Genomic DNA, 25,263 nt, shown 5'->3' with positions numbered 1-25,263 from the left:
AGAGCTGGGGGACAGTTCTTGGTGTTTATTCACTGCTCAGCTCTATGGACCCACAGCCTGATCTCCACTTCTGCCTCCTGCTCCTTGGAGCCACGGCATGCAGGAGAAGCATTTCTGCTCCAGTTTCATGCCTTTGTTGTACCCTTGCATTGATCTCTCAGCTGGCATCTCCAGCAGAGTGTCAGTAAATGGCAGAGCCTAGAGGTGAGAGCTTCCCTTTCCAAGCTAAATTGCTTAATATTGCTGTAATATTTATAATTATGGTCTTCATCTACTTTTCTAAATGTATTTTCATTCTAAGAAGCATATCAAATCTAGAGATCCAGTTACCTAGCAAAGAGATAGAAATTAGTGTTCAAAAAAAGTCATCTGAGGACAAGTTATTCCTTATTTGACAAATATTTTGAGCAAGCACATATTGTACCTAGAATAGATTTTAAGGACAAATTTTCCAGAAGTTTTCCGGTTGTCTTTCTCCCTTTTAACAGATGTGCTCTTTGTTACTTAGTCCTTGGGAGTCAGGCTCCTTTCCACCACTGCACATGCTGAAGGTCTTTTTGGATAAAAACTGTTCTGTTTTCTTCCCCCAAGTTCTGTACCAGCAACCCCCACCCCAGCTGCTGTTTGGAGGAAGTGAAACATTTTGGGGAAGAGTACCTGATTAAGGCACCTGATCCACAGAAGTTTTTTAGTGCCTAAGTTTTAAGGATGAGTGAACCTGGAGGATCCAAATTCCTTGCTGTCATAGTTGCCCTTCGTTCATGCTGTATTTAGTTACAAGGGGAAAATAATTTAAATAATACATTTAAATAATAAATTTAAATAATACGTTTAAATAATTTAAATAGAACAAACATCACAGTTTCTAATGACAAGGCAGTACTGACCTTTCTTGAATTAAAGTGCAACTTGTTCAAATGTCTGGATGTGTTATGAGAGTAACTTGTTTATCCCACCCCATCCCATCCCATAAATGGTTATATTTTTTCCCCTGAAAACATGACAGACATCTTACATGAATAAATCAATTTTATTTAAATAAAATTACAGGTGTATTTTGTCTAGTAAAAACTAACATATAGTTTTTCAAAGGCACCAATATTCTAAAATAATTTAAATTTTCTTGAGAGCAGCTTCCTTTTTCTGAGTGGTGTTTATAAACTTGTTGGACTTCCCTCATTCAACTCGGGCAATACCTGCTGCTTGTGAAATGATGAAGGTTGTACCTTTTTCACTGCAATAGGTGCCCTACTGTTCCTGGGCATCTCTTCTGGACACAGGAGGACATGTCAGGTGCTCCACGTAGCAAAACCCCACTCAGAAATGGGGTGTTCCTTGCCTTTGTACACTTGTCAAGCACAAAGCCCCACAAGGACACTCAGTTTGCATGTACTTTAAGTATTCAAATTAAATTTTAAAACTACTGTTTCTTTGAGGCTTCAGGATCTGTTTTCCCTTGCATTTCTCCAAGCTAGATAATGCAATGCCACCTTTTCTAATGTGAAGAGAGAGCCTTGTGCACAAAGCCTGCCCTGCTTTGTGTCACAGCCTGCACCAGCCTCCAGTCTGGGCTTTTTTAGAGGTGTCTTTGCTAAGCGTGGCTGCACCAGAACCAGCAGACGTGTGCTGGGTGCATTCATCCAGCTCTGTCACCACTTACAGGAGATTCAAGCAGGGGCACAGGGGGATGTGCAGGTGACACCTCTCAGCAGCCCAAATCCTGCTCAGATTTTCACCAGACCCAGCTCTACAGCTGGACCAGGACAGAGGCAGAGCCCCCAGCAGCAGCCCCTCTCTGGCCAAGGAGTCCAAGTACTGTCACTTTTCTTCTGTAAAAGCAGGGGATTGCTTTCAAAAGGAGATTTTGCTAAGCACCTTCCGTATGCACAGCTCACCCATGTGGTTCACTTCATCAATTGATTTTGGCTTATTGTGACAGATTTTGGAATAATCCCCAAGTTCTCTTTGATTCACAACCATCATCTTCTCTGCCCAGTATACAGAAGCTTTGTAGCTCAACCATTCTGACAGGAAAAAGGATCTGCCCTTTGAAAGAAATCCCCACAATTTAGAGACAGCAGTGATGTGGTGCAGTGAAGGTAAGATCATATCAGGGATAACATTTGGCAAATGCATCTCTGCTGCAATCAACAGGCAAGCTCCTCAGGGAAGCCATGGATCTTCCTTCTCCAGTAAATCTGATTCTAATGGAACCACAGTAATCAAACTCAACTCTTAGATTTGCAGAGTGGACAAAATAGAAATATTTCAGAGTTTATAGTAAGACTACTGTAAAGCTGAGACACAAAGCTACAAATATACCATACCAATACCTATCTTACAAGAATGTCCCAAGACAGGCTTTACTAAAGTTTGCCAAAATCTCCAGGAGCCTTCAGAGAAAGACATTGACAAAGGGCCAACAATAGCTAAGAAAAGCAGTGATCTTTGGCTAGCAATGTGCAACTTCCTCCTTGACATTTGTAAATGTAGAAATGTATGTGAGCCAACTACTCTTGCTTTCCAAACAAGATTCATCTGGATAATTTGACACCTGGTTACAGGTGTTACTTCACAATACTTGGCAAACATCTAAAATAATTTGTAAAATTGCCAGCTGAAGTCTTCTAAGAAGACATACAAAAGCTCAGGCAGTTTATTGTGCTTTTAATCTTGCTTGGGTTATCTCTTTAGTTTAGAGATACGGCACCCTAATATTTGCATGGTATTAAATGTATTTATCAAGAAAAGCAGTGAAGAAATTTGCATTGTTCCTGCCTGTGAGAAGCAAAGTCGTTTCTAATGATCTCCTTCAGAATAAACAACACCACTGACTTTGAAAAGGCACTGACAGACTAAAATACAGCATTAACTGAACTACATTTGCAGCTAAGAAAGGGGAGGTAAAAAGGGAGATAAAAGGTAGATCTTAAAAGTGAAATAAATATTTATGTTGCATTGAAGGTAAAGTAGTTTTAGAAAAAACCTGTAAGGATTTTTTGGGTCTTGGGATCCCTTTGAGGTACAAACTATTTTATTAACTAGTTTTTTTTAAGCAATCAGTTTGCTGCCATTGGCCATGAACACTATGCTTTTCACTGGATCAGTTTGCATGGAGAAAATAAATGCGGTGTCATTAATTAGAAGTGGTGTTAGTTTTTAATTCCCTCCTTGGTGTTGGTAGCTGGGTATGGAGCTACCAAGAAGGAAACATCTGCCCTCCCACAGCTCCCTGTGCACACTGTGCAGGCTGCCTGGTGGCTGAAGGAGTGATACAGGAAAGGGATGAAAACATCTCATCCCACCCACAGAGCAGAGTTACCCACTCCTGACTCCGGTGTCTGCTCTGAATCCTGCAGAAACCCACCCAACTCTAGCCAAGGAAAGGAAACAGCTTTGGGAAAGAAACTGGTTTTGCAGTTCGGTGCTGCCTGACTGGCCACCCCTTTCTGGAAAAGGAATTGTTCCAGCATCAGGAGAAGGCAGAGTCACCCCCACTGCCTGGAGAAGCCAAAGCAGAGCAGACAGACAAGAGTGCCCAGGCACCAGCACGAGCAGCCACTCTGGGGCTGATCAGCACACACCTTTGGCTCTCCTCTGTGCAGGTGAGCACACTGCACACCTCTGCTCCTGCCCTTCCTCCAGTGAGCCGCTCAGCGGGCTCCCAGGGAGAGGATTTTCTGCTTGACATAAACCACAAGCAGAGACACAAAGGTGCTACACAAGACAGCTGCAAGACTGAGGTTTCTTTATCTTGTTCTACTGTGATCCAGGTCTGCACACTTATTTATCCACAGGCACTTGCAGGACAACCAACACACATATTTAGACACCCTGATTAAGGAAACTTCATGTCCAGCAGCGGCTGAAAAACGTTTTGCTGAGCTTTTAATAAGGCAAACATAAAGACTTCATTGTGCCATCTCATCCATGACAAGTCTGTCTAATACTAGTCTGATTTTCTGTGAAGCATGTGATAAACAAGTAACTAGTGCAACAACCATGAACCAATATCTATCTTACCCTTCACAAAAAAAAAATTCTGTGTAGATGTAGACATCACAGAGGATTGATATTTGCAAAGCAAGTCATAATAAAAAATGAATAAGATGGCAAAAAATGTAGAAATGAGGTATCAATTAGCCTAATGGTTGGAGTGGGCAAACTGGTCAAGCCATACTCATTCTAAATTTCTTCTTCTGACTCATGATCTCGTTCAGACGTTTTCAGTAAACCCATTTCCATGGGCTGGGACTGCTTCACCTTCGAACGGACCGCCCTGGAAACAACAACAACAAAGCTGTCAGTGCTAACTCAAAGATTCTTCTGACCATTCTTTGCATGATAAAATCCTGTTTAACTCTTGTGTTAGCTCATCAGCGAGTTAGGATGACCCTATGGTTAGGAAGTGCTGCCGTTACTGTGCATCCTGCCTGTACAGCCTGTGTGCACTTGTCCTATGGACTCATCCCAGAGCACTTCAAGCAAGCCTCAGTGAACCCTCCAGGAGCTTCAGTGTGCTGCGGGCACTGTGCTCACTGGGGAAGGGACCATAAAGCTGTGAGAAAAGGAGAGGCTGGCCAAAGCACCCCCAGAGGGGAGCTCTGCTCCTCTGTGGCCTCACCCGATGCTCAGCAGCCCCTGGTCCCAGCCTCAGAAGGGACATGACACTGCTGCCACTTCCCAAGAGCTGCCCCTCTGTACAGCAAGGCAGCCACCCAGCCTTTCAGACTGAGGTGCAAAAAGAACTGGCACCTCAGTGCAAATCAAGGCTGGAAGAACCATGTCTTTAACATGATTAATAGGGCTATTAGGATGGTGGGGATAAAGCAAGGGGTGAGAAGCATTTTAGGACACTGCAGGAAAAGGCTTGGTAAGGTCCCGTGGACAGAAGGTGATCACATTCTGTGATCTGATGGCAGAGGCATTTTTACAGCCAAATTAACACTGAAGTTGGAATGTTGTCAGAATTAGCACTGGGCAGGGGGGGAAAGGGTTAACTTTAGACATTAGGGAGTGAAAAAGAAATCACGTTTGATGACAGGAAATTTCTAGCAAGGAATTCTGTGTAATAATCTTCACAGTAAAGTCATGAAGCCTGCTCTCTGAGCCACTTAAAAATAGCAGAAATGAGCAGTGGGCGACAAGATTCTGCAGGTAAAAAAATCTCCTACTTCTGACTTTATATGGACTTACAAATGTGGAAATCATTGGCACTCATTTTATGTGAGAAGTATTATGCTGTGCTATCAGAGCTGCATTTATGGATGTGTTTTTCCCTTTTCTACTGAAGCAATGTCATGTGCTTTTCATTGATTACTAATAACTATTTTTATTTTACCTTGCAAGACAACTTCTTACTTCATAGAAACATTTGTCAGTGAAACTTTTCTGAAATAAACCTCCCACTAGAATACACAGACAAGTCACCAAAGTTTTAGTGCTTCAAGTAACTTACCAGCTGACAATTGTGTAATTCACTGCAAGTATAAGAAAAGCAAAAGCATAATGCCAGCAATAGCACATGGTCAGGAACATCATGTTAGTGTGATCTGTTTGATTCCACTCTGGGCTTCCATTTGGAGGATAAAGTACAAAGCCAATCTGTAGTAAAAGAAAAGAGATTTAGTACATGTCATTTGATGAGCATCCTGTGCCATATCCTGTTTCATGCTACCCATCACAAAGCAGACATTTAATTTTCTTATGGTGTTGCTTATTTCTGTGTTTACTATTAAACCAATTCTGCAGTCAATCTCAGGTGTGATGGATCACTTTAAACAGCTCTGTGCAGAAATGCCTTTGAAGATAAAGTGCCAGCCCCAGAGAGCCATTGCTCTTGCCCAGAAAATTCAGGAGCCTGCCCAATAGCCCAGGCCTGCAACAATCACAATTCTGCACTGTAGGAGAGGGGCTGGTGCTCAGCCCTGTGTGCTCTGAACTGGAATCACTGATGGAGCAGGAAACCTGCCTGGCCATTGCCATTGCCTCCCTTCTTCCCAGCACGTCTGGGCACGGACTCCGTGGCTGGGGAGATGAATAATCAATGAACAAATAAAGGGGAGCCACAATTCTATTTCTGCTGGGCCATCCAAGGGAAGGGCCAGAAACGGCATAAAAATGGAGCTTCCTCATGCAAGACTGTAAGTTCATGTGAAATACATAGCTGATTTCTTTATTCAGAGCTGGGAAAGATCAAATTCACATTTGTGCATAAAATGGGAAAATGTTTAATTCTGTAGCTATGCAGGGTTTGCCTGACAAACACTCAGCTTTGTACTGCTTAATACTATTCAAAGCCATCACTCAGCAGTTTAGCTGAGAATTTAGAAACTGGGAAGAAGAGAGGAAGAAGGAGGGGAGAGAATTTTGCATTTCCATGCAGAGAATTCAATGAATGAAGGTGTTGATGATGCAGAAAGAAAGTCCCTTTACCTTTTACAAATTCCTGTGCTGCAGCCAGCATGTGGTTTTCAGTCACACAGATGGTTGAAGTCTGATGCAAGTGTGAAAAAAGCCACACTTAATTTTTTTCTATTTTTAGTACTTTAACTTTTACTTTGAAACAATCCCCACATTGTGTCTAGAGCTAAAGAAATAATCTGTTCTAAAATTCGACTAGGCAGAAAACCATGAATAAATGGTTGCATCTATTCCTCCTATGTAAAGCTTTTAAATCACTGGCTAGAAGTTTGCAGACAAGAAAATAAAGCAAGAAAAGAAACCAGCGAGTGCTGCAGCATCACATTCTTGAGTTCACTTATAGAAAAATACAGCCAGTTCTGAGGTCTGTCTTCATGCCAGAGCAAGCATTTAAATATTTGATTTGGTGCTGAGTGTCCAGTTCTCCTAAGAAACAGCAAACATTTTTATTCATGGTGCCTGGCCAGCATAGAAAAAAGGGAAGCCAGTCTAGACATGCCGGAAAGAAAAATCATTGGAGTGACCTCAATTCCCCACTATAAGATGAAACATCAGCACCAGGGCTCCTATTTCTGCTGCAAACTCCCAGCAGCTCCTGAAGTCTCTCTTGTTCCTACAGCAGAGAAAGACTTGCTGCCAAATCTCAGTTACTGGATAGACTCCCAAGAAGGTGAGGGCATGCAAGCTACCTTTGAGGAGTCCTTTCAGGAGCCACACCCCTGAAATATCAGTTTTGGCTGTTCTTTTTTCTGCTCAGCTCCCAGAGCGCTGAAAAGCAGGAGGTTTACATCACCCTGTCTCCTTCTGTAACTTCAGCACCTTTTGAACCTGGCAATGTCCATGAGGCTTTGCCTCACCTGCCCAGTGCTAAACTGGGTGTCCACTCACTGCCCCAGCAGCTGACAGGGGAGACTCTCTTTGTAAAGAACAACAGGCATGGCCATGCTCTAAAATCACTGCCGCTTGCCTGGCAAAATTGGAACAGGATGTTACAGCAATCAGAGCTCTGTGACACGGAGAGTTCAAGAAAAACACTTCAGCTCCTTTATTGATTCTAATAAAAGGCACTTGCAGTAAAACAGTTGCTGCTTCTTCTTCTGTAAAATGGCTATGAGAAATACTTTTTTCTCTTAAAATGAATATTTTTTTTCTGTATCTCTTTAAAGGAATTTATTTTCTGTAAGTCTTTTGAGGTCTGTGTTTAAAAGGCATATATATAACCTGTGAAACATCTGGAAAGGGTTAAGTGAGTAATTTTGTTGAGGAAGAAATTACAAAGGCAGAAATGTGACCTACCTGCCAGAACCAGCTGCCTTGTAATATGCAGAGGCTTGTACGGAGCATCTCTAGCACGATACTGCCACGGAAAAAAACTTCCAAAAATATGCAGGCAGCAGCTCCAAAGATAGCAAATAGCAGTAACTGATGAACGTGAACATCCAGCATGGCTCTCCCATGAAGGTGGTAGCAGAAGAGAAAACCTGGAATAAATTTTGATCCGTTTCAGATCATTTCTTCCCTTGTAATTTCCCTGCATCTGCTTTTAGCAAACATTTCTGGCATTTCTCTTGATGGCAGTATCACCTCACTCAGGCTGGCCTCAGCTAACCAGCTGTGTGCCATGCCAGTGCTACATCAAACACATGCCTGAGCTACTGAGCACGTGCCCAAAGCAGGCTTTTGCTGCTATTTCCATGACATTTGCTGTCTGAGCAGGCAGGAAAGCTAAGATCCGCTCTGCAACGTGGGATCGTGACCTGGGCAGTGTAAGCAGGGCCAAGGGTGATCTTTTTGTGATTCTTTGAAGTGCCTCGGGGAGCGGGAGGCCCGGCTCCCAGAGGGTCACTGGGAAAGGCTGACTTGAGATGCCCAGGCCAGCGGTCAATAGCCATCCGCAGGATTCCTGCCCATCCCTGCAGGGAGAGGCAAATACCCTCAGTGAAGACTGCTAGGGACAGCACCATCCTGTCCACGGCCGCGGGCAGCGCGCTGGTGCCGTGAGCCACGGCGTCCACCAGCCCCGAAATGCCGTAGAACAGGTACATGGTGGCGTGCTGCCAGTTCATCAGGTGGTCCCAGTGCTTCTTCTCGTAGTTGTACAGCTTCAGATGAGGCCCATCGGGAACAAACTGCTCAGCCACCATCCCTGTGATGAAAGAAGAGAAACTCTTTCTTCTGGTACTTAAGGTATACACTGATGACAAATCTTTACACAAACAGTAGAGGCAGCAATACATCCCCAGGCAGCATAATGCCAACAAGCCTGAGGGTTTAGCATCACGTAATCTGGAGAGTGGAGAGCCAGGGGAAATCAGGCTTCAGCTCCACTCCTGGTGGAAATATTTGCATCTTGCAGTTTCCAGCAGTGAAAATGAAAACAGCCATTCTCTGCTGCTTTTCCTTCTTTTAAACAATTGCTATTGTAGCAGTCCTCTGACCACGTTTTTCAGCTGCCTTTTCCAATGGTTCAAACATGAGCATAACACACACTAAAGTCTCCAAAAGAAAGATTTACCATTTCAGTGCCCTGCCACGTGCAGGATGACAGAGTTTAGACTCATAATTAAAGGGGATTTTTCCTCTAAAGCCATAAAAGGAAACCACTCCACCATGCAGAGCTATTAAAAGTCCCGTGAGAATGTACATGGAGTTAGTATTTGAATCACTGCTTCACTCTCTCCCTTACCTTGGCCTCTCAGTGTCTTGCTTACTAGCTGAGGTTCTCCAGCAAGGGAAAACTGCTTTTAAATTCTTTATATGATCAATGAAATTTGGGGAGAGCTTAAAAGTTGTTCTACTTTTAAATAATTAAAACTGATTATATTGTTTATAAAGCATAGGCCAGCATCCTGCTGTATAAGTAGGGATGCTGTACTGCAAATGCAGTGTTGTTCCACCTTTATTTCCAGTTTTCCTAACATGGAAACAGCAGGTTTTACTCCTGTTGCCTTTACTGGCTGTCTTAGCCAAGTGGTTTTTCCATACTTTCAATTTGAATCAGAATTCACATATGTTGAAATAATAGCTTGTGGTTTCAAAGTGAATATAAAAACAGTAGATTGATGCTTTACCAGCCAAACTCCCTCTAGATACAGACTGGGAGATTTGTAAGAAAGACGACCACAGTCATGCCTCAAAATGAATGCTAATATTTAGATTTTTATCATTTTTTTTAATGATAAAACTGTAGACACAACATCCCTTTGGTATCTTAACAGAGAGGAAGGAAAAGCAAGAACAAGGCTTTGTCACAGTCTGCACCTTGATTAGAAGTGAGTCAACTCTGGGCATCTAAAGAAGAGCAGACAAATAGAATGTAGAACTGCAAAAATGCTTAAAATTTAGAGATTTTTCAACTTGAGCCTCAGGAGCCGAGTTCCTCAGATCCCCTGTTGTTTAGTTTACTTACCTTCTAAAGCTAAATCGCCACCACACAGCCTGCCAGGAAGCAAACAAGAACTAAACACTTCCAGTCAGCTACAGGTTCCCAAAGGTTCCCAAAACCATCCCAGTGGGTTTGTACCCAGGCCTGGACACAGCAGAAGGACAAAGTGCTCCCCCACACCCCAAAAACAGCCCTGCAGCCATAAGATCTGGAGTTCGGTCTCTTTGTGTGAATATTTTCACTTTTGACTGAGATTAATAAAAATTCATCTGCGTCATTTACATATTTTACCAATAAATCAGGGAAGGCTTCCAGCATCTGAGATGGCTGAATTCAAAACAGAAAAGCAACACCTCCACAGCCTGGTGCTGCCAGCGTGCACGTGAGCCCCTTGGCCCAGCATCTTCTCTCTGTCCCTGAGCAGTGAGAGGTGCATGGACACCGAGACGTGGGCAGGGGTGGGCAGGGGTGGGCAGGGGTGGGCACAGGAGTGGGCAGGGGTGGGCAGGGGTGGGCAGGGGTGGGCAGGAGTGGGCAGGAGACCTCACAGAAGCTCCAGGAGAGCATCAGGGATGGAAACCCTGCCATGGCCTCAGCCGTGCCATTAACAGCAGCAGCCCCACCGCCTCTCGGTGGTTCACAGGAAAAAGAGCAGGACACAAGGAGACCCATTTTATCAGAGAGCAAAATTTAAAGCAAGAAGTGTTGGAAGGTGCAGCCTGCCCCTAGCCCAGGGCACTTACCAATGAGGGCAAAGAGAGCTTTGATGATGCCCTCCACGAACTCCAGGCGCTGGAAGCCTGCCCTGGAGCCGAGGTAGCAAGCGTTCTTGTTTTTTCTGCAGGCATACTTCAGTGGGTACTTCACTGACCACCACAAGCCAAAAAGAAGGAAAAAGCTCCCAGGGAGGGCGTGCCCTTTGAAATTGCCCATGGTTTTCTGATAGGCAATACCTGAGGGAGAAGCAAACAGAGACCGATTATGGGAATAGCAGGAGAATTCTGTGGGTTATAATTTTATAGTATCTCCTTGCATAGATCAAGCTGCTGTCACTGAATTGAGTACTCACAGTTAATTTAAAAGTAAATTTGGGTACTTCTCTTCCCAGACAGTCTCCCCTGTTTCATAGTTTTGCAGAGCAGCTGATCTGAAATGCAGAGCTGGCAGTCAGCAGGGTAGGAGAAGGAAAAGCCATAGCACACTATGTCTTGCTGTAGAAGTTGTGCTAGCAAAAGAGAGAACCTGAATGTTCACTGTTTGGTGCTCTCCCATTTAGAGAGAACTTTATATTTTTTTCCTTTATGAAAGAAAACCAAGTCAATACCTGACTGAAGGAAAACTGAATTGCATACATATAAAATGAGTAAATATTTACTAGCAAATTGTATTTTTTTATTTCAATCCAGATGTTTTGTTATGATTTACAAACATGAAGTAATTCTATTATTTTGTGGGTGAATTATGCACCCACCACTAGATACCTATTATCAAGTGCATCAAGTGCACTGTGTGACAAGGCTATTGCTTGGTCAGGATTATATAGTCATTTAAAAACAGTGCCATTCATAATTCTGGTCATCATCCCAACATTTGGAATAGTTGGCTTTGAGCCAGAGGCTTCTTCATTAAAATGACGGTTCTAACATTAAATTGCAATTTTTCTTTAAGATACTCTAAACTGAGTTATTGTGCCTCATGCCCCGAAGGAATACTGAGTCTCTGCACAGGCAGCAATCAAGAATAACCACTTTAGAAGGATTGGCAGTCTGTACTTTCTGTTATTATTGTTGCTGACTTAGAAGTTCAATTGCCACACTGCACTGGAGCTCTCTGGCTATGAGCGGAACATGGAAGCTCTGGTATATTTTTCTTTTCCGTAAGTATTTCCTATGGTCAGCTCTGCATAAGAAATTTTAAACTGCAGCTTCTGGGCCATGGAGTACTTGCAGCTGGTTCACATAAGGCTGTCTAGTCACGTAGTGTGAGCCCTCTCCTATTTCTGGAGGCTAAACTCCACTGAAAGTTTTACTCTTTTTTCTTTTTTTTAAGAGGAGAAACTTCTCCACATGCACAGGTCCTGGAGTTCTCCTAAGACTATCCCAGCTGCATGAGGAGAGGTAACCTCTATAACCACAAAGGAGAAGAAAAGACTGTTCATGCACAGCATGGGTCTGATTTAAACAGGATGCTGAAGAGGGTCCTGCAGCCCTGGCTGCTCCTCACCCTCCAGAGCTGAACTCTCCCACGGTAGGGGCTGCTGAGTGGGAGAGGTGAGCTTTCCAAGCCTTCCCTGGGTAATACCCTGCTTAGCTCGTTTCTAGCACAAGAGCAGGGGATGTGGCTGCCCAAGCACGCCCATGTGGACGTGTCCTGCAGGTGTTGCAGGGTCTGCCCTGCAGGTGGGAGCTGGCAACGAGAGCGTGTGGGGATGGGCGCAGCAGCACCTGCCAGGCGTGGGGCAGCCAGAGCGGGCACCAGGGACAAGCTCATGGACAAAACATAAAGGAAACCCTTGGGGTTTCTGCTCTGTGGGGAAAGCCTCCTGCAGCTGAGGGTCCAGGGGCTGGGAGAGCCTTTCTCTGCCTCCTCTGCCTCCCCATCACCATTAAAGTTCCGCTGGGTTGATGCCTGTGTGTTTGATGTGTTTGATCTGTGTTCTGTTTCAGGTGGGGAAGCACAGCTCACTCTGCAGCAGCCCACAGCACAGTGGGGCTCTCACTGCTCAGCTTTGGGGAGCTCAGCCCCACAGCTGGGACCAGCCCCACAGCTGGGCCCAGCCCCACAGCTGGACCCAGCACCACAGCTGGGCCCAGCCCCACAGCTGGACCCAGCACCACAGCTGGGACCAGCCCCACAGCTGGACCCAGCACCACAGCTGGGACCAGCCCCACAGCTGGGACCAGCCCCACAGCTGGGACCAGCCCCTGCTATCTCAGCCAAGAGGTTCTTTCTTCATGCTGTGACACCTTTAGTTCAAAGAGCCTGACCTGCCTGCACATCCCTGCCAGTACTCACTGCACTACTGTTTGCCTCAATAAAGGGCAGTACTGACAGCTTTAGACAGTCGTATAAACTTTGCTTTAACCTTTAAAATAGTTATTTTGCTTTTCAAACCTTATTTTCTGAGGGTTTTTAAACATGCTGGCCTGGAAGGCATTGCTGTCTTTTCAGACACAATGGTCTTTTCCCCTCTGTGACTGAAAGGAAGAGGGGAGGAGAGGGGAGTGGCTGTTCCTCACTGAACACCGTTCATTGCAAAGACTTTAGTCAATATTCATTATTATTCACCACGGGTACAAAGCAGTTCAAAAGGAACAATTTACCCTGTACTGCACATCAAAACAAAACAATGGATCAGAAAGGTAAATGAAACTTCTGAATAACCTTCCCTTAGGAGAGTTCATCTGCAGTAGGAGTGAAACAACGAATTGTGTTGACATCATTTGTAGTGCACAGTATACAAAACTTCAAATGTAATTCTTAATCTGTTAATTCACACCTGGGTTACCTAGATCTTTAAACACTGTATGATTTTTCTGCACTAATCTGGGCAAACCATCAAGAAACTTTGTTTTGAACTATTTTTTGCCTTTCAAAACAAGCAAAAAGAAGAAAAGACTGATACAGCAGCTGATGTTCCAGATCAAATATAAACAAAATAGAAGAAAAATTACTTTTTTGCTAAAAGAAATGCAATATATTATCACATATTATTAGCTTTAGAGAGTGTAAACTCCAAATTGAATCAATCCAAAAGTGTTAGGGATTATTTGTAGGATTTCTCTGGAAAGACACACATCAGTTCTGCTGGCCAGCTGTTGTGGCAGACCTTTGGAATGCTGCATCTCAACACAGCTGGTTTCAGAAAGGAGTTACACAACTTACCCTTTACAGTTTTTGTGAACTTAAAAACATCATGACAGAGCTTGCCTTAAACTGATTAAACTTCACAATTAATGAGTTTTTTCTTTTCAGGCCTGAGAGTTCCTTTTGGTGAGTCTAGAAGTCCCCTGTCAACACCCACAGTTTTGATGTGACTGAAAAATTTTGCCTGCAAATAAAATGGGGATATTGCAGAATCTGGCGTCTTAGTATGAAACTGAGGATATGGTGAGGCTAAGCACAGACTCCTCAGTAAGAAAGTCACTGTGGGGTCAGGAGATGGATGTGGGAGGGGGAAGGCAGACGTGTAATGGGAGGTGAAAGGAGAGGAGAACATATTGTTATAGGGACAGATAAGGTCACCTCTGAGTCTCCTTTTCTCCAGGCTGAGCACCCCCAGCTCCCTCAGTCATTCCTCACAGGGTTTGTGTTCCCAGCCCCTCTCAGGGTTTCTGTTCCTCACAGGGTTTGTGTTCCCAGCCCCTCTCAGGGTTTCTGTTCCTCACAGGGTTTGTGTTCCCAGCCCCTCTCCAGCCTCCTTGCCTCCTCTGGATGTGCTCCAGCATCTCAAGGTCCTTCCCACACGGAGGGGCCAGAGCTGTGCACAGCACTCAGGTGTGGCCCCACCAGTGCTGAGCACAGGGGGACAATGAGCTCCCTGCTCCTCCTGGCCACACCATTCCTGACCCAGGTAGGATGCCCTTGGCCTCCTTGTTGTCCCCGTGGGTGACAGGGCTGGCTTTCCAGCACAGGCACATCCCTGCCTACTGCAGATCAAATGGCCACTGTCACCCCCAGGATTCCTGCAGGATCACTCACTCCTCACGTCTCCACCCTGAGGTTTCACCACTCAGAACCCTTCTACCATGGAGCCACAGCAGCCAGGACAACAGTAAATTTTGAGCTCCAGCAAAGCAAATTTTGGAGTCAAGATGAGGGAGGGTCCCCCTGTGCCACCCAGCAGGGCTGCTGCTCTGAGGAGCATGCCCAGGAACTGGACAGAGCATCCCTGCCAGTCAGATCCAGGCTTTTCACACAAAGTGCCCCTTGAAATGCTGCTCTCAGGAGAGTGTGGGGCACACCTGTTGTCAGGGTCCCAGGACAGCCATAGGTTTCAACTACCTCAGTGAGACTCTGCCAAGGACCCCCATCCTGGCACCCCTGTCAGGGGTCTATGGTACCAGTGGAACTGGAGAAGAAGGTAATTAGGCATGATTATGCAATACACTCAATTGTTGTGGTAGTTTATAAATTTTAAGTACCAGTCAATGTTTCTGCAGCTGATTGGAATGAAGAACAAGAATAATTTACAGCTACCTGTGAATGTGAGATGCTTTTTTTTTTAATGTGAGAATTCCAAGCATAGTTTTTCTCTTGCAATAACCACAGAAAGCACTGTGTGATTAAGGCTTTCCCAGTAATTAGAAAGCTGCATGGAATTACAAAAGTATTTTACATCCACACTTTGCCAAACCGATATAGGCTGTTCAGGGCTGCCAACAAATTCCCCATGTAGTCATAAGGCTTTGTGTGCCCGGGCTGTTCATCCCTCTGCTCAGGCTGCATCTTACTCCTTGGGGTCAGAAGGGAACATGGGATTCCACTGAAAAAGGAGGCTTCTAAGTGAGCACTCACAAAAATGTGTGTGTTTTGGTGGCTATTAAGAGCTGCCTTTTTAGCCTGAAAATTTCCTCACACAATCAGAAGCATGAAAGGCAGGCAAGGAATAGACTCAGATGGTTGATTTAAATATCTTCTGATTTTTTTGGGAGAGATGCTTCGTAACATTTATCAGTTTGATTTCTGATCTCCTTTCTCATGGGGCAAGACTTGCAAGTGCTGTGGAGAAACCCTCCATGCCACCTGGTTACTCAGAAGGCTTCTCAATTGCTTCTGGAAGAGCTAGCTTAGTGTCCCTGTTATCTCCCTTTAAAGGACAGACAGGTTGGGCAGCACAACCTCCGTGGGACAGGGACACGAGCAGCAGCTGAGCCAGAGCCTGCCCTGCCCCAGGCAGCTGCCCTTCCCTGCACATTCTCCTGCCACAGCACCGTGCCCTGCAATTTCCTGTGTTTGTCAAGCCCTGCGGGATGCTACAGAGGACTGTGGACCAGAAATGTGGATTTCTTTCCCAGAAATGACACAGTTACAAAGCCACAAACTCACTCTGCTGCAATGCTTCCATTTCTGCTACACATCCATATGGCAACAAAGGTTAAGCCCAAAGATTAAAGATCACCAGTTTTTTCTTCCATGTGCTAGATTGGAAAATAGTCATGTGGAGTTTATAATATTGGATGGGAAATGTTTATTTATCCATAACAGCTGCAGGAATGGATTGTGATATCAGTGAGAATGATGTACCCAGATAAGAGGAGGAAATAACAATTGCAGGCATTTTCTAATCAGTGCACAAGCTGTGATCATACAGCTTTTACAAAAAATGGAAACCAGCAAAGCTGAAATGCACGTAAGACAAAGAAAATCACAGACAACCGATTCAGTACCAAAGTTTCCTACTTGAAGCTAAAGATGTGTTCACGAGGCAAGTGCCTTTTGTCCTGCAGCCATTATGCTGTGAGCACCAGGGACAGCCAGGCTGCTTGGAAAAGTGTCTGCTCCAAGGACATCGTTCACTGAACACAGTCCTGGTTTTTTGTCATGACTGAGAGCACTTCAGCAATTACAGCTCCATTTCCCAGATGAGATCACTGCTCCGTGCTAGGGAAATACTCAGCTGGCACCTATAGCTGCTTTAGAATTAGACTGAGATTAAGTACTGTGGGTATGAATGAAAGCAGGACAAAGACTATTTGAAATGCTGAAAAGTGACAGGACAGCCTTGGTGGTTTTGGCTTAGGGGTGTAGGAGATAAAGATTTTCAGGTAAAGAAAAAAAAAAAAAAAAAAGTCATAAACATGCATTTCCAAAGTCGGTAGGAGAAGAATTCAAGCCTTGAGAGAATCTTCAAGCCTAGAAGACAGTGATGAAAACCAAAAATCACAGTGGTAATGACCAGAACTCTATCTGCTGGCCCTAGAAAGGAGGGACTCTGTGACACACTCTCCCACAGTGATGAGTTTGGGCCCACAATTTGTAGTGCTCTATTCTTTTTCAGTGCCTTGCATCTGTCAGAGACTCTTCCTTCCCAGATACTTGTCAGCCCTCTGAGTGCTCCTCACTGTGTTTGTTATCTCTCGTGACCTTCCATTTTCTGGCTCTCTTTCCCTGTTCTCTGTGCATCTGCTGACTGTTTCTGCTCCCACAGATGAGCAGGCTATCTGCAGGGGTTATCCAGGGACAGCAAGTACTACATAACAATCTTACCATTGGCTCTTGATATCTGAGCAGCTGCTCATCTGGGGATATGAAATTTTTGGTCTTCAGGACTGCCAAATTGAAGCCTTTCTCAGAGCACCACAAGTTCAAAAAAACTTACACATACAAAAAGCAAACCTGGTAAGTGCATGGGACATGCAAGTGTAATTTTTTCCTAGGAAAGGTTCATAGTTCCTGTGTTGGTCACAAACCCTGGTATTTCCTAGCACTGCTTGGAATAGAGGTAAAAGAGCACGGGTATGGTGTAAACTGCTGCAGGAACAGCAGTGCTGGTCTCTGGTGGGAGCAGCTTTGGCTCCAGCCACCCCAGCCACTTCCCTGCCCACAGTGGGGTCACCCTCCCTCTGTCCCCATGCAGGGCAGCAGGTCCCTTCTCCACAGAGGCTCCCAGCTGAGGGCTGCAGGGCTCCTCCCAGCCCAGCAGTTTTTATTTTGTGTGGCAGAGGCAGAGTGCTGCCAGAGAGAGGGATGCTGTGACATCCTGCTGCTGTGCCTGGAGCTCTTCACTAACATCTGAGACCACCTCTGCTGTCCAGCCCACCCAGAGCTGCACTTGGCTGGAGCCCTCAGTGCTTCCCTATTTTAACCCAAGTTGTGCTGGCTAGTGAAAGTCCTATATGCGGTCACTCTCCTTTTGAAGTCAATTCCTTTTATCATAGAATCACAAAATCATGCAATCACAGAATGGTTACTGCTGGAAGGGGGTTCTGCAGGTCATCTAGTCCAACCCCCACCTGAAACGAGTTTATCTAGAGCAGGTTACCCAGGATTGCACCCAGACAGTTCTTGAATGTCTCCAGTGAGGGAGAATCCTCAGCCTCTCTGGACAGCCTGTCCAGTGCTCAGCCACCTGCACAGGAAGGAAGTTTTTCATCATGTTCAGGTGGAACTTCCTGTGTTTCTCTTTGTGCCCACTGTCCCTTGTCCTGTCACAGGGCACCACTGAAAAGATTCTGGCACCATCCTCTTCATCGTGTACAGGACCAGACATTGGGGTGACTGAAGCCTTTGAATGAGAAACTGGATTACAAAGACCCTGTTTTAAGGAATCACCAAACACTAACAAAATCTGGGAAGCAGAATTGTCATCTGTGCTGTGTGCATTAATAAACTTTCACCTTAAGGACAGTCTCTAGTCGACAAAAATGGGAAGGGAGCTCATATAAACAAATGTGGGAAGGGAGCTCATATAAACAAATGTAAGGTCATTATTAAGTCCTTGATGGTTTTCATAGGAAGGACTTGCTTTTCTTACTGAAAAACTACAAAGAGGCTAAGCTTCCTAATGTAATGCTCATAGCAGCTTGTACTTCAGCAACAAGAAGGTGGCACTTGTAGAGCTGAACTTCTCCTGTCCCCTGCAAGGGAGAAGGCTGGAGACATGGGCCACGTGTCCAGAACATTGGCTTCTGCTGTGACACTGTGCTTCATTTTGCTATCTGATCCCGCGTAGCCACCACTTGTTCATGAATCTCTGCTTTCTGAAGTTATTCCATTAACTGTTCATAACCTTCTGATAGAGTTATAGAATAGTTTGCGTTGGAAGGAACCTTTCCACCTGTCTGGGCAACCAGTGCCAGCGTCTCACCATTCTCCTCACAAAAAAATTCTTTCTTATATCTAATCTAAATAGACCCTCTTTTAGTTTGAAACCATTACCCCTTGTCCTGTCAAGAAATCCTACTAAAAAGACTGTCCCCATCTTCAGCCACCCCATTTGTCTTTGCAGTACAGTTAGGTAGTGTGAGCCCTCATTGCAAACAAAGCAATTAAAACTAAATGTTTAAATCTTATGGATTTGAAGATTATAACTAATCCTATGAGTGCTTGGGGCTTACAGCATTCTGCTGTGATAAGAAACGAAATATATAAAAATTTTCTTATCAGTAATTTTCACAAAGCTGTGAAACAGAGCAGGTGGGGTTGCACCTAGAGCTTTGCCTTGATTAACCTGCCTTTGTACCTTGATGTTTTCTCTGCAGTCTTGTCTGTCAGTCTCAGGCTTGCTGATAATACTGCTTCTCCAAGGGGAGCCAAATGCACTGCCTCTACCAGCTGTAGCCTGGGGGGAGCACACTATCAACAACAGAAAGCTGTGTGGATCAAAACCAAAAAGGAACACTAATGAATAAATGGGAGTGTTGGCAAGTGTAACATTGATGCTAGCTGGGAGAAATGGCTGGCTGGCTTTGCCCAGCCAGAGGAGACAAAATGCTTGAGAGGTGTAGCTCCAGTTTACAGGACCACTTCATACTCATTGCATTGGAATCAGTCTGTGCTAATGCAACATTAGCAGAAACTGAAGAGTCCTCCATGGTACAGCATCAGCAGCAGCTTCAGTTCCTGCAGCCCCTCCAACAACACAACAGAGGGAGCAGACCCAGCAAGATCCTCTTCCAAAACCACTGGCATTACAGATGCTACACAGTTTGTCTTAGAAATGTCTCAGGTGCAAGGTGATTTGGAGCAAGAGTTTTAGGAGTGTTGCTCGGATAGCATTAAAGTGTTATAACAGGCCCTGATTTAGGCATAAATTGATCAAAGGGATTCAAGTCTCCTTTTTACCTTCTGGAAGCAAAAGCAGCACCAGGACCCAAGGTCTGGCTCATGCTGCACGATGGGAGAGAACTGCCCTCGTAGAGATTCACTCTATGAAAACAAAGGTATTTCAAAAACAATGTCAAATTATTTGTAATTCCTGGGTTTAGGAGCTTGTCTTGCTCGTAGCTTGGAAGAGACATTCAAAATTATTACTACTGCCAACTGCAAGTGAGCTTGAGTGTGTTTGGTCACATGGAAGGAAAAGGAGCCAGTCGACAAGAGTTTCAACACTAAGAAGTTTTGGTTCATGCACCTCTTCAGACTGGAAACAAGGAGCCATTTTTGTACTGCTGCACTGGCCATCTGCAGCACTGACTCAAATGATCTTTACAGGCAGATTTGTGTGCAAGAAGAGAGTAAACAGCAGTTTGCCTAAACACAGGCGTAATTATTCCAGCCTCTCCTCAAGGTTCATTTGAGTTTTCTTCTCCAGCAGTTATTTCTACCCACAGTCTCCACAACTGAAAGAAATCTATTTGGTTTGCCCAGCTTCATTTGTAAAGGGAAAAATACAGAAAAATCCACACAAGCAACCCTGAAAAGCAGCAAAAGACATGTGAGCAAACTTCTGAAAGGTAACCTCAGAGTCAATGATGAATTTTCATCTAAAATGGATATTGAAAACATTCATTTTACAAAGTACTTACAATTACTTGGAGTACAACTTGTGCCATAATTTGAAGACCTCCACAGAAATAGCAATATAAGGTGATGCAAACAAAGTTATACATAGTGGAGAAATCACAAGTCCTAAGGATGCAAATGCATGGTAATAACCAAACATTTGGTTTAAAAAGTAAAAAGCAGAAATACTTTGGTCTTAAATACTCCAGTTCCCAAACTCTTCAGAAAGCCCTTTATCAAAAAGATAATGATTTCTTTTATACCATATCAAGTATTAAGTGTTATTAGGAGAGTAAAATAAAGAGGCTAAGATAATTTTAGGGTTTCTCTCATATAGTAGGAGGTCACGAAGTACATTTAAATTATTTTAATTTTGCCTGGAAATTCCAGTTTGGATGTACACCTCCATTTGACAAATCCAAGAGGGAGGGAGAGGGAGAACATCACGTAGTTAACTCAGAAGTAAGCCGAGCGCTCAGTGCCCGCTTTGTTCGGCGGTGCGGAGCCGCGGCTGCGAGCCCGCACGGGGCGGAGCGCCGCGCCCCGTCCGGGCAGCGCGCCTCGGCGGGGCCGCGCGGATGGAGCATCCCGTGCGCGCTTCCGAGCCCCCGAGCCCCCCGAGCGAGAGAGCGAGCGAGCGGGAGCGGCCCTGCTGCCCCGGCAGGGTCCGGCAAACGCCGCCCGCCCTGCCGCGCCGGCCCCGGCACCGGCACCGGCACCGGCACCGGCACCGGCACCGGCACCGGCACCGGCACCGGCACCTCCACTGGCACCGGCACCGGCACCGGCACCGGCCCCTCACCTTCCTCCCGCCCGGATCCCTCACCTTCCTCCCACTCGGGGTCCCTCACCTTCCTCCCTCTCGGGGTCCCTCACCTTCCTCCCACTCGGGGTCCCTCACCTTCCTCCCTCTCAGGGGTCCCTCACATTTCTCCCCCTCGGGGGTCCCTCACCTTCCTCTCGGGGTCCTTTACCTCCCGCTCGGGGGTCCCTCACCTTCCTCCCCCCCGAGGGTCCCTTACCTTCCTCTCGGGGTCCTTTACCTCCTGCTCGGGGGTCCCTCACCTTCCTCCCCCCCGGGGGTCCCTTACCTCCCCCTCGGGGGTCCCTCACCTTCCTCTCGGGGTCCCTCGCCTTCCTCCCGCTCGGGTCCCGCAGCCCCCGGGCAGCGCCGGGGCTGGAGCCTCCAGCGGGATGCGCCGGGGCCGCTCCAGATGTTCCGGCGCGGCCGCCCAGATGTTCCCCGGCGGCCCCGCGGGGGGCGGGCGTTCTCCTCCCCGCCTGGCCGGGAAGGACCCGGAGCAGAGCCAAAGGAAAGGGGCTCGGGCACCGCGAGGCTTCCGCGGGAGCCGCCGCTGCCCGCCCCCTCTCCTGCCCCGCTTTCCAGGAAAAGCGGCCGGGAGCGGGCAGGGCTGGCGCGGAGAAAGCGGCTCCCAGTAGCCCGGCAGGCGAGGGAAAATAGAAAAAGTAGAGAGTCTTCCAGACATACAAACCTTCCTTTGATCGCTGCATATAACAGAGGCCTTCTTTTATTTACACACGCACCGACAGCCCTGGTTTTCTCCACCAAAATGAGCACCCGTGGCTGTCATTCCTGTAATTTAGCAGGAATTTATGGTACAGCCCTGAATCCAAAAGAAGAAAGTCTAAAAATAAAATCTAAAGAACGAAACAACGGTTTTATTTGCAGATGTCGTCCTGTAGCAAACCACGTAAGTGACATTACAGGATCACTCGCAGTGTAAAGAAGGGCATCTCACACTGCACCTCCTCTGTTACAACTTCCAGCAGAGAACTCCAGTGAAAGCCACAAATCTTTCATTGTGGAAAAATCCTCCTTTGAGGTATTTGCCAGGAAGTTGTGATAATCAGGTTTTGAAGCTCTGTTTAAACTATGCCAAAAGATTCTCTTGACCCTTTTCCACTCCTGTCAGCATCAAGACCTTGTGTTGCCAGATTCCCCTGTGGCTGTAGGAATCAACAAGCCGAGGTGAGACTCTCCCTACCAGTAAGTCACGACTTGGACTGAATTCTGAGACACACCCCCTCAAGTCCCCTAATTTAAGATTTCTGCTTTTCATGATCCAGAAGATTTTTGTGGAAATTTGTGGAAGAAATCAACTCCGTGTAGGGATTAAAACTTTTTCACGCTCACTTATCTGCTCAGGCAGCTGCATCCACGCCTGCTCTTTAGTACAAAGTGACACTCTCACTCTCAGATAAATAGCACTCCAGCAAACACCCCTCAGCATCTGGCAAGCAGATGCCTTTGCAGGTTGGATGATGTAATTAGTACAGAGAAAAGGGCAATAATATTTCCCAGAAGGACCACCTCTCTGTAAACAGTGCTTCAGAAATCCAGCCTCTGAGAAAGCTGCTTCCTGGTCTGAGTGACTTTCTCTGCTTTTTTTTTCAGACAGCAGAATGCATTTCACATCACAACATTAATCCCTACCTAATGGATATCCTTCTCTTGCAGAAGAGTTTTCAGTTAGACTGAGCTAAATCAGTCAATAATGCTGATCATTGTAATTACCTCTTCTATTTACCACGGGTCTGATGCTTGTCTTGGCCGTGGAGCCAAGAGCCAAGTGGAGCCAAGTGGAGCCAACAATCGCTTCTTGGGACTCCTCATTTCCATCCACACTTAAAATGATTTAAAAGTCATTCTAAGTGACAACCAATGTTGCCAATGTAAAAGACTCCAAGCAGCATCCCCAGGGCCCTGCAGGGATCCTGCAAGTCAGTAACCACAGAGAAGAGCATGCATAAAATATTCTACAAAACTGTTGGAGACTATGGAAATAACAAAACATCTTTTGTGATGTTTTTACCTAAGGTCAACAAAAGGCCGACAGTGATGCCACACTCAGTCAAGTTCAGACCTTCCTTCATCTTTCATGACCTTACTCTTTTTGCCTTATTCCAAAGTTAGTTAGGAAATTAATTCAACACTCCTCTCACACACTTAGGATCCGTGCTTGACACACGGGTGACTGAGTTCTTTTCTTGCTGGAGGAATAGAGCATCCAAACAGAGCATTGGTTGTTCCCTGCTGATATTGAGCATTGCATCTGAACTAAAATATTATTTCAAAGCAAAGCCTAAATGATGTGAGATGAATTTGCAAGTAGTGCTTGAATCACTTTCCACAGGAGTTAGGTTAATGAAACATTGCATGGTCAAATGCCTGTGGCTCCAAGACCCACAGGTCTATTACATTGCATTTAGTGTGGTGTCCAGTGCTTTTCCTTCATCAGAGTTATCACAAATACCAGGAACTAGCATCAGCCATGAAGTCACACATCTATGCCTTGATGCAAATAATTCATGAACACATTACAGACAAATTAGAGCTCTAGATGTTTTAGGATTATTGTAACATCTGCATCTTGGCCCAGAAGCAAGACAGCACCTAGGGACAGGTGAGATGGCTTCAGCCTGGGCACTTGAGGGAACACTGCTTTACAAATCCAGACTTGTTTCTGGGTGAAAACTGAAGTGAAATGTTGATCTGCTCCCCTGAACACTTGCAGCCCAAGGATTGTGTTTGCTGTTTGTAGGTCTCTTTGTAGCATCACACCTAATGTATAGCTGAGGGAGTGAAGGCCCTCCCAGCATGTAAGCTAAAAGCAGGCTCAGGACCATCTGATGAAGGTGAATAGCCACGAGTGTCTGGGACCTGGTGAGAGGGGTCCCAGGACGACTGGCTGGTGTTGCTGCCAAGCCACTTTCCTTCGTATTTGAAAAGTCACAGTGGCCAGGCAAAGTCCCCACTGACTGGAAAAAAAAGGGAAACATTACTCCTATTTTCAAAAAGGGGAGAAAGGAAGATATGAGGCATTCTTTCCTCAGAGTTCTTTGCTGTGAGGGTGCTGAGGCCCTGGCACAGGCTGCCCAGAGAAGCTGTGGATGCCCCATCCCTGGCAGTGTTCAAAGCCAGGCTGGATGGAGCCCTGGTCTAGCTGAAGGTGTCCCTGCCCGTGGCAAGGGGATTGGAACTTGATGGTTTGTAAGGTTCCTTCCAACCCAAACCATTCTATGATTTTATGAAATGCACTATAGAAGTGTGGCTGATAAAAAATAGCTCTCTAGATAGAGTGCCCAGAAAGCTAAACAAATAATTCTGGCCTCGCAAAGTTCATGCAACAGTTGAATAAAGAGAAATACATGCATTTGCTATGACTTCATAAAAAACACAAACATTGACATTCTGGTTTTAATACAACTTGTAACACCAAAATAAATAAAAAGTGAATTTGAATACAGAGACCCATATTACAAAAGTCCATTCTTCGGAGTGCTATTAGGGATATTTGCTCTTGTACTGATTTTGAAGGTACAAGTTTAAATCTGTAAAGTTTAAAAATGCTTCCAGGCCTAGTTATATCATACATTAAATTTTTAATTTTTTAAATGTTAATATTTATTAGCTATATTTATATTGTCTGATTTTTGGTTTTTTATGAGTATCCTATAACACCTTTGTAAGAAACTTTCAAAAGGAATATTTTTTCTGAGTTTATATCCTGTCTATGCAATTTCTCAAGCTGGTTTCTAGGAAAAGCAGAAAGTAGTTTTCAGGTTCCAAATGTTTCTCTTCTCAGAGTTTCAGTTCTTGAAGCAAATATGTCTCAGCCCTGAGAGCTGTGCAGGTGAGCTTGTCTGCAGTACTGTGCTGCATTTGTGTACATGTTAAACCATGACACAAATGCATAAAAAAATGATTGAGCCTTGTCCCCACAGTGCCAAGCAAGAATCTTTGCTTTTCCTTGTCTCATTGGGTATCAGCTAAATGAGAGAAAATATGATTGTTAAGCTGCAAATATCAACACAAAGCTCTGAAAATCATCTCCGAGAATGTGGAATGGCATTTCTTTTTACTATGCTCCAGCTCATGATGCAAGTTTTGTGTTAGAAAATGAGAGCTTATTCACTCTGATGAAAATGACCTGGCATTTTTTGATGAAGGACAGCCAGCAACAGAATAGTCAAACAAGTTTGCAAGA

At 45.2% G+C, this 25,263-nt stretch overlaps 1 protein-coding gene across 1 annotated transcript; it reads right to left on the bottom strand.

The window, feature by feature from the left end:
- Nucleotides 1-3,678: 3,678 nt before the first annotated feature.
- TMEM45A (transmembrane protein 45A) lies at nucleotides 3,679-21,419 on the bottom strand. Its single transcript, XM_021545512.3, has 6 exons — nucleotides 21,368-21,419; nucleotides 10,552-10,761; nucleotides 8,357-8,569; nucleotides 7,720-7,904; nucleotides 5,459-5,604; nucleotides 3,679-4,279 (listed from the first exon to the last, which is right to left on the bottom strand). Exons 2-6 carry the CDS (start codon nucleotides 10,739-10,741, stop codon nucleotides 4,186-4,188), a joined length of 828 nt encoding a protein of 275 aa, XP_021401187.1. The 5' UTR covers nucleotides 10,742-10,761; nucleotides 21,368-21,419; the 3' UTR covers nucleotides 3,679-4,185.
- Between the last annotated feature and the right edge of the window lie 3,844 nt (nucleotides 21,420-25,263).

This window comes from Lonchura striata, chromosome 2 (genome assembly GCF_046129695.1).
Source record: "Lonchura striata isolate bLonStr1 chromosome 2, bLonStr1.mat, whole genome shotgun sequence".
Classification (NCBI taxonomy): domain Eukaryota; kingdom Metazoa; phylum Chordata; class Aves; order Passeriformes; family Estrildidae; genus Lonchura; species Lonchura striata.
The sequence above is the reverse complement of the archived record's forward strand: the minus strand, read 5'-3'. Positions and strand labels throughout refer to the sequence as shown.